This window comes from Tenrec ecaudatus, chromosome 1 (assembly GCF_050624435.1).
Source record: "Tenrec ecaudatus isolate mTenEca1 chromosome 1, mTenEca1.hap1, whole genome shotgun sequence".
Lineage (NCBI taxonomy): Eukaryota > Metazoa > Chordata > Mammalia > Afrosoricida > Tenrecidae > Tenrec > Tenrec ecaudatus.
This window is the reverse complement of record NC_134530.1, coordinates 67,961,314-67,978,055: the sequence shown is the minus strand read 5'-3', so window position 1 is coordinate 67,978,055 and position 16,742 is coordinate 67,961,314. Positions and strand designations below refer to the sequence as shown.

General features: G+C 48.3%; 1 protein-coding gene across 1 annotated transcript in view; it reads right to left on the bottom strand.

Annotated features, from left to right (window-relative positions):
• Positions 1–16,742, bottom strand: part of CFAP57 (cilia and flagella associated protein 57) — an 85,527-nt gene that overhangs the window by 25,217 nt on the left and 43,568 nt on the right. Inside the window, exons 12-16 of the mRNA XM_075530674.1 lie at positions 11,437–11,592; positions 10,503–10,596; positions 8,438–8,628; positions 3,747–3,920; positions 1,277–1,435 (exon numbers count right to left, since the gene is read on the bottom strand). Of these exons, the coding sequence (XP_075386789.1) occupies positions 1,277–1,435; positions 3,747–3,920; positions 8,438–8,628; positions 10,503–10,596; positions 11,437–11,592 (774 nt within the window). The remainder of the gene's footprint in view (positions 1–1,276; positions 1,436–3,746; positions 3,921–8,437; positions 8,629–10,502; positions 10,597–11,436; positions 11,593–16,742) is intronic.

Below are 16,742 nucleotides of genomic sequence, written 5' to 3'. Positions count from 1 at the left end.
GGGGACAAACACCCTCGGGCCTTTGCTGTTTAAAACAAACGTTCGCCCAATGTTGCCATCATCCGTTCACATTCATGTTACCATGGCAGAGGCGAATGGTTGTGACAGAGGCCATGTGGACCCACTGCCAAGGCTATAATATTTAGTCTTTCTCTCTCTTTTTTTTTTCTGAGAAAAAGTTCCTGACCGCATAGTAGGCAGTGGGGGACCCTGAGGGGATTCGGAGTGGGGGGCTTGCAGATGGTGTGTGCAATAGGCCGGCTAGGGCTGGGTCTGGGAGGGTGTTGGGGGCAGAGGTGGGCTGTGGGAAGGTAAAGAGAAAAGACTGGGTAGGAGGCTGTTGTGATTTTCTAGGTCAGGGGGCCTTAACTTCTTTGCTGTCAAAACCCCACTGAGAATTTGAAGAAAGCGTTAGACCCATCCTAGAATAAAGCCCAGATGCCCCCCACACACACATAGACAGAAATGACACCCACACAGGATCTCGTTTAATTCCCAGTTGTTCTCACTTTACAGGCGAGAAAACAGAGACTCAGAAAAATTGCCCACGGTCCCGTGAACGTGAGCGGCTGAGCCTGCCTGGGAGGCTCACTAAGCTCATGCTCAGAATCACTAGTCAGTTCTGCTGGGACTAAGGCCGGAGTGGCAGAGGGATGGATGTGTTCAGGATGATGCGAAGTTCCCAGTGTTGCGGTGCAGGATGTGATGTTGGTGAGGCAGGCAGCCTGTCGAGTGAGTACAGTACTGCTGCTGCCAGTCCTTACGGGCCAGTCTCGGAGCACCATCTGAGCAGGGAGGTGGGCGAGCGCACCCGTCCTTGGGATGCCTGGGACAGCGGAGGACACGGACCTTGGAGTCAGTAAGCTCAGCTTCTCACTAGGATCTGTATGACTTTGGGTAAGCAATGTAACCTCTCAGTCCTAAGTGTCCTGCACTCTAAAGCTGGGTTGCTTGTGTGCCCCAAGGTGCTGGGAGAACTCCTTGCGTTGTGTTTTCAGCCATCCGTCCAGTGCTGGCACAGTGTACCAGGACCAGGGACCGGAGAGGAGATCCAACGCAGGAGGACCCTGCTCTGTCAGCGTGGACTTGGACTCCCCAGGGTTTTCCAGAGCGGAGGGTTCTGATTGAGGGAGATTGCCAGGCCTGTCTCTCGAGGTGTTCCTGGGTGGACTTGGAGCCTAGCAGCTTAGCACACCCTAACAGTCGGCACCAAACCGTCCTTTTCTCTCCCTGATCCCTCACCTTGTATCATGTGATCAAGCGGAGGAGCCTTTACCTTATCTTGAATCGTCTCGTCTCGTTCCTGGATCTCCCGCTTGAGGCCTTGGATGTCCTTCTCCAGGGACTTGATGACCCCCTGCAGCTTCACCTGCTCGCCCTTCAGGCCCTCGATGTCATTGGCTCGCTCTTCAATCTCCTTCTGCAGGCTGCTAAACTGAGGGGGCAGGGGCAGCGATCATGGCCACCAGGGACCGTATTGAAATTCATGTCCACTCTCCCCTCTGACTATGAATTCAAAGAGCCCCCCCACCCGGGACCAACCCTAATCTGAACTCCCTATCGTCTGTGAACTGAAAACCCCGAAGCCGTCCACGTATCTGGGCTCTTAGGAGTAGCCTGTTGGGCATCTCGCACAAAGGCCAGTGACAAAGGCTGATGCAGCATGCTGGCTGCTAAGATGCAGTCCCATCCCGCCTACAGGAGAACAGCCCATCCTTGCATGACAGGCTGTACACAGCGACTCCTTGAGTGAAACCAGAGAGGCAGCAGAGCATGCCAGAATTTGGGGGTTGGGAGGTCCATGCTCCATCAGGGTCAACGAGATTGAGCCCTGGCTCCTGTCACGGCCCAGAAGGGAAGGCACATTGTCCTCTGGATTTACTGGTAGAATGATGGCTAATGGCCATTCTGACCGGGCAAGCCTAGTGACAGGAGCCGAAGCAGCAGTGCAGGCTGTCCCCATTTCCCCTCCCCCTTCCCTTATCCGGTGGACTTCCTGGGGCCCCTACACTCTACAGTCCCAGTCCCACCATGCCTTAGAAACAGGAGCCGAGGACAAGAGCCTAGAGGCTCCGACTTCCTCATGAAGAGACTCCAGAAAGGGCAAAAGTACTTTGACTCAGGAGACTACAACATGGCCAAAGCAAAGATGAAGAATAAGCTGCCAAGTGCAGGACCAGATAAGAACTTGGTGACCAGTGACCACAGCCCCACCCCACAGGATGTTCCCCAAAGAAAGTCCTCACTTGTCACCAGCAAGTTTGCGGGGTAACCTGGGCCCCCTCACATCCCCCTCCTCACCCACTGGACTTTTAGATCTTGTAGGCAGGGATGCAGTGGGCACTTAGAGCGTCTCGGCTTGCTAGTCAGAAATGACTGTGGTCTGCTGGAGGCTGCTGCTATGTGGGTTGAAGAGGGCCCCTGAGTTTACTTCTTTGGTTAAACGGAGATTTCCACACCCTCACTGTAGCCCAGGTAGGGGCCCCAGAATAGGAAACGCTAGGACTGGTTAGTGCTGCTAATGTATTATCTTGCAAGAAAAACTAGGGAGACAGGATATCTCCTTTTGGAAGAAAAGATCTCAGAATTGGTTAGGCTGAACCTTGGGGGTGACATCAGGTTTAACGTCTCAAGCTAACCTGACAGAGCAGGAAAGGTAGATAGATACGTTTTCTGTGCTTCTACGTGTTTTTTTCCGTAGGCTACTGTTGCTTTGTTTTCATTATGGCAGGTGCAAACACAACAACAAATAAGAAAAGAAAAAAGAAAGCACAGTGGGCTTGCTTTGAACTTGGTCTCTACGGGGCTGAATGATTTGGGCAGCTAGCAATTCTACAAGAATCTGAATGGACTGTTCCTTCACCCCATCTGTCAGTGAGCATTCGTTCCATTTGTGAATGAATCAGTCTTCATTTCCTACTCCTTTTCCCATGAAGGCAGAAGAGGAGCCATGCAGGGTTCCCTGCACCAAGAGCCAGGGGTCATCCCAGGCTCAGATTTTGTCTACAGCACCTCCAAGACCTTGCTTCCAATTCTACAGAAAACGTTGACTAAATCCAACTTGCCAGTACGTCAGAGTCCAAAGAGCATCTACCAAGATCCCTGTGGGCAGGAGCCAGGAGCCCTGGTGGCGTGCATAGTGGTTATATGTTGGGCTATGAGCCACAAAGTTAGCAGTTCAAAACCATCAACTGCTCCTCGGGAGAAAGATGGGGCTTCCTCCGCCTGTAAGCAGTTATAGCCTTGCACACGCAGAGGGGGCAGTTCTACCTTGTCCGATAGGGTCACTGTGATTCAGCACCGTTTGGTGGACAGCTAACAGAACAGAGGAAAAGGCGCAGGGAATGAAGAACGTTCAGTGCACAAGCTGAGCGAATGTTCCCTGACAGATGGGATGAAGGAAGACTGAGTTCACAGATTCTTGTAGAATTGCTAGTTTCCAAAACTCACGTAGAGCCGCAGAGCCAAAGCAAGCCCCCGGTCATTTTATGGGCAAGCACACCACCAGTCCATCCAGAGGGCAGCCGCCACCATGGTGGCCCTTTCACAGGACGGGTGTGTTCAGGGTCTGTCTGGCTACAGTTGCAGGGAGAAGCCCGCCCCCCTTTGCTGACTGCTGCCTGGAGTGAGGATTTTCAGGCATGTGAGTGGGGCTGCTCCTGGAAGGCTCCGCCCTCCTACCCTCAGTTTGCTCTCTTCCCTCCTGCCCTTGCCAGGCCCAGGGCTTCTCCCAGTGCAGCCGGTACCTTTTTCCTCATGATCCCCGTTTCTCCTTTGAGCCGCAGGTTTGATTCCTTTTCATCCCGAAGCTTTTTCTCATACTTGGTTTTGATATCTTGGATTTCTCGGTCTTCATCTTCTTCAATTTGCTTCTTGGTCTCTTCAAACTCCCGTAGCTGCTGCCTGACATCTTCCTGCGCCTGAGCAGTGAGACAGAGGGGAGAGGGAAGGGGCAGGGGAGAGCTAGAGCTAGAGCTAGAGAGCTGTACCAGGAGAGAAAGGGCGCAGACAGGTCTGCGTGCGAAGGGGCCTGAGATGAGATTTGATGTAGAGAACGATCATAGGGGATGGGAGGCGGCCAAGGAGCAACATGAGAATAAAGCGGTTGTTCCAGAAATGGGTCCCTGGGCCCTTCTGCTTTCTTCCTGTCTGTCTGTCTGTCTGTCTCCCTTCTGACTTTCCTTTCTCTCCCTTCCCAAAGTAGGCCTCCAGCTCCTTCCCTTCCACCTCTCTGCCCTGCGCTCGCTTCTGCCTCTGGCCTTCTTTACTCTGACCTGGAGGTCTCTCTTTGATCTGACCCTGGACAGGGATATTTCTTTTTGCGGTCACTTGATCGTCTCCCACCAGCTGTAAGTCCCTTGAGGATAGAAGCCTTGTGTAACACGCACGCCACTGAATTCCCGTGCACTACCCATGCTGGCCCCTAACAGGTGTTCGAGAAATACTGGGACGAACGAATGAATGGTGCTTTAATTCTGTCCTCCGTTCTCCTTAGCCCAGTCAACCCTGCCCTTCCCAATATCCTCCAAATTCTTGACTCCTTCTTTTTCTTTCTATGTCTCTGCCGCTGCCCAGGCCACCTCCACCCCTTGATGAGCTTGTTGCCTCAGCCTCCCAATGGTGCCCCTACCTCTGTCCACACTTCCCTCCCATCTGGCCTCAGTTTCCAGTTAGAGCACCTCGCCTCCAGTGGAGACGCCTACGACGGCTCACCCTTCTCCTTAGGATCAAGTTCGGACTCCTGAACAAGCTCTGCAGGGTGTTGCCGCAGGAAGCAACTCTGCCCTCTCTCTCTATTATGTCCCCCACCCCAGGCCCTGATTTCAGTCCCTGACTGCATGTTTTGTTGCCCTTGGCATACACGATTCCCTCTGTCTTTGGCCCCATCCATTCGGCTCTCTCCACTTCTTTCTTCAGTTCTTAGCTCAGAAGTCATTTCCGGCGGGAAGCCTGCCCGGCCTCCATCACTGGGCCTGTACAGTCTGCTGGACTGTAAGTTCTTTGATGCAGGGGCCAGGGCGCCCTGCTCACGGCTGCGAACACCCAGCACCGTAGGGGATGCCCCTGGTGCTGAGTGAGTTAAAGTCCAGGTAGAGCCTGCGGGCTGGACAATGAGCCCTGCCTGGCGGGGTCTGGGAAGTGACTAGGCTCTTTCTTTCCCATTCAGATGATATCTCGGTCACTCACTGTCCTCTCAGGCTGACCCTGGCAGTTTCTCGGGCTGGGCAGAAAGCATGGGGTTGGGGTGGGGGTGTTCAGGGAGATGAGGTTTTAAATATGGGCTTTTAATATGGGCTCAATTGTCTTCTAAGAGAGGCTTTCCTCTTTCTTACCATGTATCCCTGTACACTTGCCAGGTGGAAGCCTGGTCAGGTCAGCCCTCATCATGGCCTGAATGCCCTGTGCTCTCCAGACCCCCGGCCCCTCTCCCACATGATCCCCACTGGCACAGTTAGTTCTCATCTTCTGTGTTAGGCCGGGTTGTCTAGAGAAACAAAACCAGCCACACTGGAGGAACTTTATCTCAGGAAATAAGTTCATGTAGCAAGAAGGCCTCCCAAACCAGCTCAAGTCCACGGGTCTGAGGCTAGCCAGAGTCCCGCAGGTTGATGGTGCAGAAAGGTGAAGCTGAAACAAGGAGGTGACAGGGAAGGATACTGAGCCCAGAGGTTTTAAGGGATACCAGCAGCAGCTCCATATGAGGAACACGAGGTGTGAAAGCCATGGGGAAGCAGGAGTGGGCCGAGGTGGCTGGGGCCGAGTCAGGCCGGCGTGTGTAAGCCATGCTAAGGAACATTCTTCACGTCTCAAGATGAAGCTGAAGTGGAAGAGGAATTCTCTTAGCTCCCTATTGCCCCTACTCAGAGCTCAACCTCTGCTGAGGCTTGTGTCAACTTCAAGACCTCCTTCCACCACTGCCCACCATATTTATCCCCTGATTACCTTCCCTGCTCACTGGAGACTTCTGGATCCAAACTCACAGTCTCCTTCCCAAATCCAGGAAGTCACAAGAGTGGATCTTCTACTGTCTCATGGTACCTTTTAGCTCAACTCCACGTCAGCCACCTAGTCTCAGGGCATTCCCTAGAAGGGTGCCACCTCTGAGACCTTCTGATTCAGGCTTGTTTTCATTTTTAAAAATCATTTTACTGGGGGCTCATAGAGCTCTTATCACAATCCATCCATCCATCCATTGTGTCAAGCACATTTGTACATTTGTTGCCATCATCATTTTCAAAACATTTTCTTTGTACTTGAGCCCTTGGTATCAGCTTCTCATTTTTCCCCTCCCTCAGCCACCCTTCCTCCCTCATGAACCCTTGATAATTTATAAATTATTATTATTTTCCATGTCTTACACTGACAAATGTCTCCCTTCACCCACTTTTCTGTTGTCTGTCCTCCAGGGAGGGGGTTACATGTAGACCCTTGTGATCGGTTCCCCCTTCCTCCCCCACCTTTCTCTTACCCTCCTGGTATCTCTACTCTCATTATTGGTCCTGAGGGACTTATCTGTCCTGGATCCCTGTGTTTCCAGCTCATATTTGTCCCAGTATACATGCTCTGGTCTAGCCGGATATTTAAGGTAGAGTTGGGATCGTGATAGTGGCGGGGGGGGGGGGAGGAAGCATTAAAGAACGAGAGGAAAGTTGTATGTTTCATCAGTGCTACACTGCATTCTGACTGGGTTCGTCTCTTCCTTGTGACCCTTCTGTAAGGGGATGTCCAATTACCTACAGATAGGCTTTGGGTATCGATTCTACACTCCCCCCATTCACATTGATATGTTGCTGTTGTTTTTGGTTCTGGGTTTTTGATGCCTGATACATGATTCCATTAACACCTCATGATCACACAAGCTGGTGTGCTTCTTCCATGTGGACTTTGTTGCTTCTAAGTTAGATGCCACTTGTTTATCTTCAAACCTTTAAAAACCCAGACACTATATCTGTTGACAGCTGGGTACCACCAGCTTTCTTCACCACATTTACTCATGCACCCATTTTGTCTTCAGCGATTATGTCGGGAAGGTGAGCATCATGGAATGCCAGGTTAATAGAACAAAGGCTCTTGTGTTGAGGGACGACTTGAGTGGAAACTCGTGTTTTCAAGCACAGCCCACCTTGCTGTTAGAGCCAGGAATGCCGTCCCACCTCTTAACTGCCTGGCCTCGTGATTCCTCCACTATGTTATAAGTGCCCAGTTCTTTATTGACCTCTCTCTGGTTTGGGCCAGTATCTTGGATTCATCTTGCTCTTTCTGCACCTACTCCGTAAAACCTGAGCTATCCTTTCTCGCTCACACACTGGCTTGCTGAACGTTGCTATGGAATTGCTATAGAAAAGCATACAACCTGGTGGAGTAAAGGCCCATAGTCACATCCTGAAAGCTTCACCTAAGTCTTCAGCCACACCTACCAGTTTTCTTACTGCCTTGAGTCACACTTTCCTATTCCCTCCACATAACTTTTCTTTTCCTTTCTTTCTTTAAAAAAATCATTTTATTGGGGGCTCGTACAGCTCATCACAATCCAAGCACACATCCATTGGGTCAAGCACATTTGTACATATGTTGCCATCATCATTTTCAAAACATTTTCTTTCTGCTTGAGCCCTTGGTATCAGCTCATTTCCACCCCTTCCCACACAACTTTTCTACCTCTCTCAGGACACTCTCTTGCTACAATTACATGTGGAGAAAGAGACCACTTACTATCTTCCCTTTATCTTGAGACATTCGATATTTTTCTAACCACTAACTGCTTGACCAAACTAAGATTACATTCTGCCTGGAATGACCTTCTGTCCCTCATTTCCTGATCTCCTAGTTCATTCCAACTCATATTCCTCTGATTTCATTTGTATCTGCAAACCACCCTGATCTCCCAGGTCAGTTCAGCCACTCTGTTTATATCTTCCTACTATCTAGTGGGCACCTTCATGGGTGTCCATCTCTGTGACTACCTCCAAGTCCCATGGTTCATTTCTCTTTTACCCCAAACCCTCAGGCTGATAAACCAATGGGACATTGCGTAGGTGAGTTAATGGATGAAATAATGACTTAATTTTGGAAGACACAGAGGTTGCTAAGGGGTTTGGGGCACCTATCTTCCTATCATTGAAGGGTCTTCTTCTTCTCCAAGTTATGCAGGCTCTAGAATAGTCTCCCCAGTTCTTATGGCTCGAAGGTACCGTTAGAATAGAATAATGGGGACTAAGGGGGTCTATCTAAGGAATTTCCCCCTCGAGTAAACGAGCATCTCCCCGCTCAGTGAGTCTCCTGGTCAATGAGAAAGCAAAGTATTGACGAGGCAGAATGAAGCTCAAGTTGCAAGAAGGAAAGGAAGGAGGTCAAGGGCACTTCTCGCAGACAGTGTGCAGTGGGCCTTGGCCGGCTGGGCCATGAGAGGGAGGTCAGGGTAGCTTTCTGGGTGTACCTCTTCGAGAAGGGCCGTTTTCTCCTGCAGTTTGGCCTCATAGAACTCAGTCAGCTCCTCCAGAGCCTGGCTCTTGGTCTCGTCATTATCCCGAAGCTGCTTTTCATACTCCTCCTGCATCCGCTGGGACTTGAGCTGCAGCTCCTGGTACTTCTCATACTCCAGGAGCAGCTTCTGGTTGTTGCAACATTCTGCAGAGAAGCAGGGTGGAATTGAAGGCGGGAGACCAGCGCCAGCCTCAGGGACACACAGGAGAGCTGGGAGCTTTCCCACGCCCTTTCAGCACCAGCTGGAGCAGCAGCCTCCAGTGCCCAGTGCCCGGTCCCTGCGCCATCCTCTCCTCAGCAGTCTCCTTCTTTCCCTTTCCCTCCTAGACTTCTAGGAAAACGCACAAGGGTGTTTGGGGCTCAGGACCAAGATGACTGTCCTGAAAGAGAACTAATGCTCAAGATTAAACTGTGGTTCAATGTGGTTGGGGGCTCACTAGGGCACCCAGATAGCCAGGCGGTACGTCTGGGATCCAAGGCAGTCTACTGGCTGCAAACCTGCACTTTTTCAAATCTTGTTTCCTGCTTTGTGGGGCTCTTGGGAACAAGTGTCTAATTCATTTTTAAGAATTAGAGGGACTCTGAATTTAAATCACACCCCCTCTATGTTTACGTGATGGTCTTCCACAAATCTCAGACACCTCGAATTTCAGAATGGGTATCCAGTTTGACTCCACTCAACTTTGTCCCTTATGTGCCCCTGTCTTCCAGAGAGATGTTTACTTGTGTTTTATTGACTACACAAAGGCATTGGTCTGTGTGGATTATAACAAACTATGTATAACACTGAGAAGAATGGGAATTCCAGAACTTCACTGTGTTCATGCAGGGCCGGTACATAGACCAAGACGTAGTCATTGAACAGGTAATACTGCTTGGCTTAAACTCTAGAGTGCATTGTGGTTGTATCCTTTCACCATCTGTGTGCGGAGCAAATCATTGGAAAAGCCACACTCTACGAAGAAGAACATGGCATCAGGACTGGAGGAAGGCTTGTTAACAACCTGTGACTTACAGATGCCACAACCCTGCTTGATGAAAGCGAGGACGACTTGGAAACACGGATGAAGGGCAAAGCCTTCAGGAATGATTAGAACTCAGTGACTATAGCTCAATGTAAAGAAAACCACAATCCTCACCACTAGGCCAAACAAACAACATCATGATAGAAAGATAAGTGATTAAAGTGTCCACTTCAATGCTCCTGGACACAGCAGTCAGGAAATCAAAAGGTGTACTGCATTGGACCGAGCTGCCCTATAAGACATCTTTCCAGTGTTAAAGAGCAAAGACATCACTTTGAGGACTAAGGTGCGCCTGACCCAATGCATACTATTCTCAATGCATGTGAAAGCTGGACGGTGAATACAGAAGACTAGAGAAGAATTGCACTGCTGACGATGAACACCGACTACACCGGGGCTGCCAGAAGGAGCTCTGGTGGTGTAATGGTGCAATGGCTGCTAATTGCAAGGCCACCAGTTCAAAACCACCACTACTCTCCAGGAGAAAGATGGGCTTTCCACCTTCCGTTAAGAGTGTTGGTCTCAGAAAACTCACAGGGGTAGTTCTACCCTGTCCTGTAGGGTCACTAGGAATCGGCATTGACTTGAAGGCAGTGGGTAAATTGTGGAGGAATACAGCCAGGATGGTCATTGGAAATAAGGTATTTTGGCCATGCTATTAGGAGAGAGATCCGTCCCTACTTGGTCAAGCAGTGGGTCAGTGAGCAAGAGGAACCCGCAACAAGATGGACTGACACAGTGGCTGCAGCACAGGCTCCCACACAACCATTGTGAGGATGCACAGTTTTCACTCTGTTGAACACAGGGGCGTGAGAGTCACAACGGACTTGATAGCACCTACCAGCAACACACCCACACACTGGAGTGAAAACACTGTGAGTGAGTTCCAGGATACCAGACAACCCCAAGTACCTGGGGTCTTTTGGTCCCTGACCTACCTTCTCCACCCTAACCAGCTGCCGTTCCCCCCCCAATCTCTACTTAGGGCCTCACCCAGGTCCTGTAGCTCCCGGTTTTGCTTCTCCATCAGGTTGTCCAAGCGCTCACGATGGAATATGTCCTGCTTTTCTTTTTCTGTTTTTAAAACCTGAAACATAGAGACAGACATTCTCATTTCTATACATCCACTGAAAGCACTCCTTGGGCAAGAACGAATCGTCTTTTTCAGTCACAAATATTTCCCAGGCCTTCATTTCCCCCTGCGCAGTTCTAGGAGACCACAGTGGAACAGCCACTTTTACTTGACATTAGCTTCTGCCCCAGGAGTCTCACATCTTGCCTTCTTACATTCTTTTCTGCTGATTGGGCTTTGTCAGCGAGGAGCCCCGTCTCGGACAGGTGGCATAGGGAGATGTGGCTACAAAGGTGGCCACGGGAATCCTCTGGCCTACACATTGAGGTGTACGCCTCCAACTGTGTTCTTGGAGTGAAGAGGCGCCTCGCAGGTAAGAGGGCTAACTGAGGGCTGGGCCTAGCTAACCAGGTAGGGACCTTTTAGACTGTTTTTATTTAACCATCTTGACTTTCCAGAAATCCCTCTACTGAGAGCTCTTTCCTGTCTATATTTCTCTTAGCTTTTCATTTTGTTTGTATATAAGTTTCTCCTGTCATGGTAGAGAATTTTGAAATTACATTAAGTGATAAAGAATAAAATTTAGATGATATATAACCCCAACTCCCACATCACTAGCTATATTTTGAAAAATCACTTTGCACTTTTAACATTTTGCCTAGTTAGTACCATACAGTATAAGAGTTTCATAGTCTGATTTTCGTCACTTTGCACTTGTAAGAATTTCTGATGATCCCAACTGTCTTACAATATGACATTCCCACATGTCCTATTATGAGATGGCACATGGGCAATGGGTGAGCGAAGCGGCCATCTGTGGTTCTTTGTGGTGTTGGTTCCGTCTCTCAAACATACCTGGTTCCTTGTCTTTAAGGACTCCATTTCCTGGATGAACTTGTCTGTTAGCTCCTTCATCTTCTCAGAGTAGTTCATATCCTTTAGTCGAAGCTGGTACTCATTCTCCATCTTTAATTCTTCCACGCGAGTCTTCAGCTCCAGCATGATCTGAGCCTTTGGGAGAAGGACAAAGCATCAAGAACATTTACAGCGCGGATGAACGGCAACACTTCAATGTGGGAGCTTTGCTCTCTCTGGGAACTGCAGCATATTCTGGCCTCAAACCCAGCATGTCTCAACTAGACCTTGCCATATTTTCCCTATGGGTCACATGGACAAAAACTAGTGGACACACAAGATTCAGCCTCTACCCTCCTAATATAAGACCTACTGTATCACAAATATTGTGCTAACGAACTCCCCTATCTCCGTCAAATAGGCTCAATGAAGCCTACTTGGATCACACTATTAAATCCTGTTGCCTTTCTCTTCCCAGTCAGCACTCATGGCCCGCTTACTCGGCTCAACTTCTATTATCACCTTAGGTCTGAGATCCTTAGATCTTGGAACTTTCTACTATACGCTGCAATTTCCAGAGGAGTCACTTGCAAAGTTAGGGAGGTCGGTGCTTATCAGATCAATGAATGGTCCTGGTGGTCGGTCCTGGACTAGTGGGATATATTTATTGGAGGGGCTCATGCAATCTACTTATTGTTTCGGTTATCGCTATCGATCTTATTCCCCTATTGGGACCTAAGCTCTAGGAAATGTATGATCTTTGGTGGCTTTGTGTGCTGATGTCTCCCTGGTGGCGAGAAGAGGGCCTAACATTCTAGAAGCACTCAGAAATATTGGCTGAAGCATGGTTCCTGCCCTGGGGGAACTTGTCCACTGGAGCAGTCCATTAACCATGCAACAACAAACTGTAATAACTGTCCCTCAGTGGTGACAGTACTAGTATGATCCGCTTGTCATCTCTTGATGTCTTTTCTGTCCATCCTGTCTCATTGTAACTCTAACTTAAGTTCTAGTGCTTCCTCTAGGACTCCTGGTGACACAGTGGGTTATGAGTTGGACCGTTAACTGCAAGGTTAATAGTTCAAACCAACCAGCTGCTCAGCTGGAGAAAGATGAGACTTTCGGCTTCTGTAAAGATTTACAGCCTTTGAAACTCAAGGGGGGGGGCAGTTCTACTCTGTCCTATAGGGTCACACGAGTCTTAATCAATTCGATTTATGACAGGGAGCTTAGTATTTTTAAAACTTTTCCTCCTCTGCTATCTCTGTAGTGTCTTCTTCCAATCCATCATATTCACTAACACCAAGTTCTTAAAAAATACTATAAAGTTGATGACAAGAGTGGATGAGAATATTAATATGCCTTATTTTTAGCTTACCAATGATTACACTCCATGCATGCCTGACATTGTTTCTGGTCTGTCTACCCTACTGCTTGAGAACAAGGAGTCGTGTGCAACGTCAGGAAAGTAGTTATTTATCAAACCAATGAATGGTCCTGGTAATCTGTCCTGGACTAGTGGAAAATATTTATTAGAGGACATCATGGATTTAATTGGATCACCCCCTCCTTAATATGTGCCAACTTGACTGTGATTCCCAGTATTATTTATATATATTTTTATCTGATGTGATTACCTACCATTTTGTGCTATTATGTAACTGTTTTCCATTTTCTGTGTTGTAAATCCTAACCTCTGTATTGCAATGAAGGCGAATCATCTTGTACGTCCTGCCCTTACAAAAGTGGAACCTTTACTGAAGTCGCCGCCCCGTTGTCTGAGTCATCACCCGTTGTCAAGCCGCGTTCTTAGTCAGGTCATCACCTTCAGTTGTTTCATGGGGAATTTCCTTGTGGGTGTGGCTATCTCCACCATATATAGGATGCTCTGACATGCTCTCTCTTGAGCTGGATCCTGCATCTAGCTCATCATCACCTGATCTCCGGTTCTTGAGCTAGCAGCCTGTCATCTGACCTGTTGATTCTGCAATTCACCAGCTTCTGCACAACCCTATGAGCTGGTGGCCTGCCATCTGATCTACCAATTTTGGAATCTGGCAACTTTCACACCCCTGAGAGCCAGTAGCCTGTCACCTGATCTGCTGATTGTGTGTTCATCAGCCCCTGCCACCTTGTGGGTCAGGAGACATCTCCAGATGCTGCCTACACCTGGATTTGCATCATTTCCTTAAATGAAGTCAATCTATCCATCCATCCATGTCACTATAGAGAACTCAGTCAAAGATAGAAGGAGAGATCTAGTTTTGACATACTGTGTTCGAGGCACCTGCTCATCTTGCCCTCAGTTTTTTCCCCATGTTGCTGTAGAATAATCACTATGAGACACACATCTGATCAAATCACCCCCTAACTGATACCTATCAACGTAACCTTATGAATAATGTTCACAAGCTAAAGCTCCTCATGCTCTCCTTCTGCCTCTCTCCAGCCTCATGACCAGCGCTTCTCTATTGTGCGGCCATGTTGAACTCAGAGAACCTTCCCTTGAGGGCCACTGGCGCCTCCTTCCGTGCACACTGGCCCTTGGTTTTGAACGCTCTTTCCAAGGATCACTTCTACAGGTACCACCAGGTCTGAGTCCGGGTCGCTTCCTCAAGCTCTCATTATTCTATCATAAGATAGATTTTCCACCCGTCCTCCTAGTTACCAGCTAAAGGATCCTCGATGCCTTTTATCACCTTAGAGCACTCTCTAGTGCACAGCAGACTCTTTTAGAAACACAAGTTTGATGACTGCATGAATGGGCTGAAATACAGTTACAGAGAATGTTAGAGATCATAAAGAAAAGCATGACCTTTTAGGAACAGGTAATAGACGAGTAGTCAAGGAGGGAGCTGGGGAGAACCAATCAGAGAAGCTTACAAGGAACAGTAAGTGTGGTCTCATGGACACAGAGGAGGCGAGTTTCAAGAAGTATTATGCATATTAGTCGTTTCTGTGTGGAAGCAGTGCTGCCAAGCTTAGCTTAGCTCTAGTTCAGCCTGAGGGCTACTGTCTGGTCTCTTCTTAGACCCTCTGAGAAGAGAAGAAGAAAACAGCGAGAAAGGAGAAAGAACCGAAGATCATTGTTTCCCTGCTATCTGTGCGACATCTACTCTCACCTCTTTCCCCTCATTCTCGCCTCCCTCTTCATCTCGCCTAAGGAGACTTTCTGGGATTTCCGGAAAGGAGTTCCAGAAAATGCCAGTGACCTTTTGTCCTGCTCTGTGGCAGTTCTGACATTGCTGCTCTTATGGGTTTACTTGGGCCCACACCTGTCTTTTCACACACGCATCTCCAGCACTTCGCCAATGGCAGGTGTTAGATAAATGTGAGTAGATTCTGGACAAACAGCCAGGAGTGCATAACTTTGCCGTCCTCTGCAAGCCTCCCAAGCTTAACATCTACTTCCTTTCGCTGTGTATGTAGCACACCGCTACGCACTCAACTCTCCAGAAAACACGTCCTTACGGGATTAATAGCAAGAAGGCTTTGGGTGTGGTGAGTAAGAGAGTGAGTGGGCTCGAGACCAAATCTAGATTAGAACCCAGGGGTGGACAAACTTTTGAGATGGAAGAGCCAATCCTGCCTCTCACAACAATTTAAAAGTTATTTGTGAGCCATAAATATATTTTTACACACAAAGGGAATCGCCATTATCTGAATAATATCCTTTATCAACTTTACTTCAGGACCACATGTCTGCACCAAAGAGCCACATATGGCTTGAGAGCTGCAGCCTGTCTCCTTGAGCCCTAGCCCACTGGTTACAAGTCCTGCGGCTTCTCTGTCCCGTTGACTGAGCCAGGAGAACAAGAGTGCGCCTTCCTGGAATGTTGTGAGATGTCATGAAAAAGCTCAAAATAAGGAGCACAATGTCTGCCTCGGGGCAAACCGAAGCCATGCTTCTTGACTCTGATCTTCTCTTTAAGAGGAGCTGGGAAAGGTCTTTCAGGATTTTTGTGTGTTTTAAGACATCATTTTGTTGGGGACTCTTACAGCTCTGATCACAATCCATCCATCAATTGTTAGCGAGCACGCTTGTACATAGGTTGCCATCATCATTTCCAAGACATTGTCTTTCTACTTGAGCCCTTGGTATTAGCTCCTCTATCCCCCCTCCCTCCCTCACTTCCCCACCCTTGTGAACCTTTGATAGTTCATAAATTAATTTTATTCTCATTTTTACATCAGCTGCTGTCCCCCTTCACCCACATTTGTTTTTTGCTTCCCTGGGGGCGTGGGGGTTGTACATTGATCAAAGGTTCTCCCTTTCTTCCCCTTCTCCTCCTTTCCTCCTACCCTTATGGTATCACTACTCTCATTATTGGTCCTAAGGGGTTTATCTGTCCTGGATTCTGTAGGTTGGGAGCTCTTATCTGTACCAGTGCACATGCTCTGGTCTAGCTGGATTTGTAAGGTAGAACTGGGGTCATGACAGTGGGGGTGGGGTGGGGAGGAAGCATTAAAGAACGAGTGGAATATTATGTGTTTCATCGGAGCAAAACTGCACCCTGGCTGGCTTGTCCCTTCCTTGTGACCCTCCTGCAAGGGGATATCCAATTGTCTATGGATGGGCTTTGGGGCCCCATTCTGACCCGCCTCATTCACATCAAAATGGTTGTTTGTTGTGGGTCTTCTGATGCCTGATACCTGATCCTATTGACACCTCCTGATCACATGGTTTGGTGTGCTTCTTCCATGTGAGCTTTGTTGCTTCCCTAATATATGGCTGCTTGTTTAATTTAAAGCCTTTAAGACCCCAGGTGCTATATCTTGTAATAGCTGGACACCATCAGCTTTTTTCACCACATTAGCTTGTGCACCCATTTTGTCTTCAGGGATTGTGCCATGAAGGTGAGCATCACAGAATGCTGGGTTATTAGAACAAAGTGTTCTTGCATTGAGGCAGGTCTTGAGTAGAGGCCCAATGTCTGTCTGCTTCCTTAATACTTAACCTAAAAATATATGTACCTAGACCTATATCCCTATCATTATATATTACTATATTTACATATGTATGTGTCTATGTTTATACCTCTATAAATGTCTTCTGCCTCCTAGTTTTCTAACTAATTTTTAAACAAAAGAAGCTCCATATCCTAAAGCTATTAAATTTCACTGATACAACCGTGATGCTAGTTTTGTCAGCTTAATTTCATAACTATTTATCAACTGTCGTCCATGTGCCTAGCATGTGCTGGAAACCGCTGGTCATGCCAGAGGATCGTCTTGAGAGAGAAAGCTCCTGATCCTTGCCCCCAAGGAGTGGAGAAGGAAAGCCAGATCACACAGTAAAACTAGAG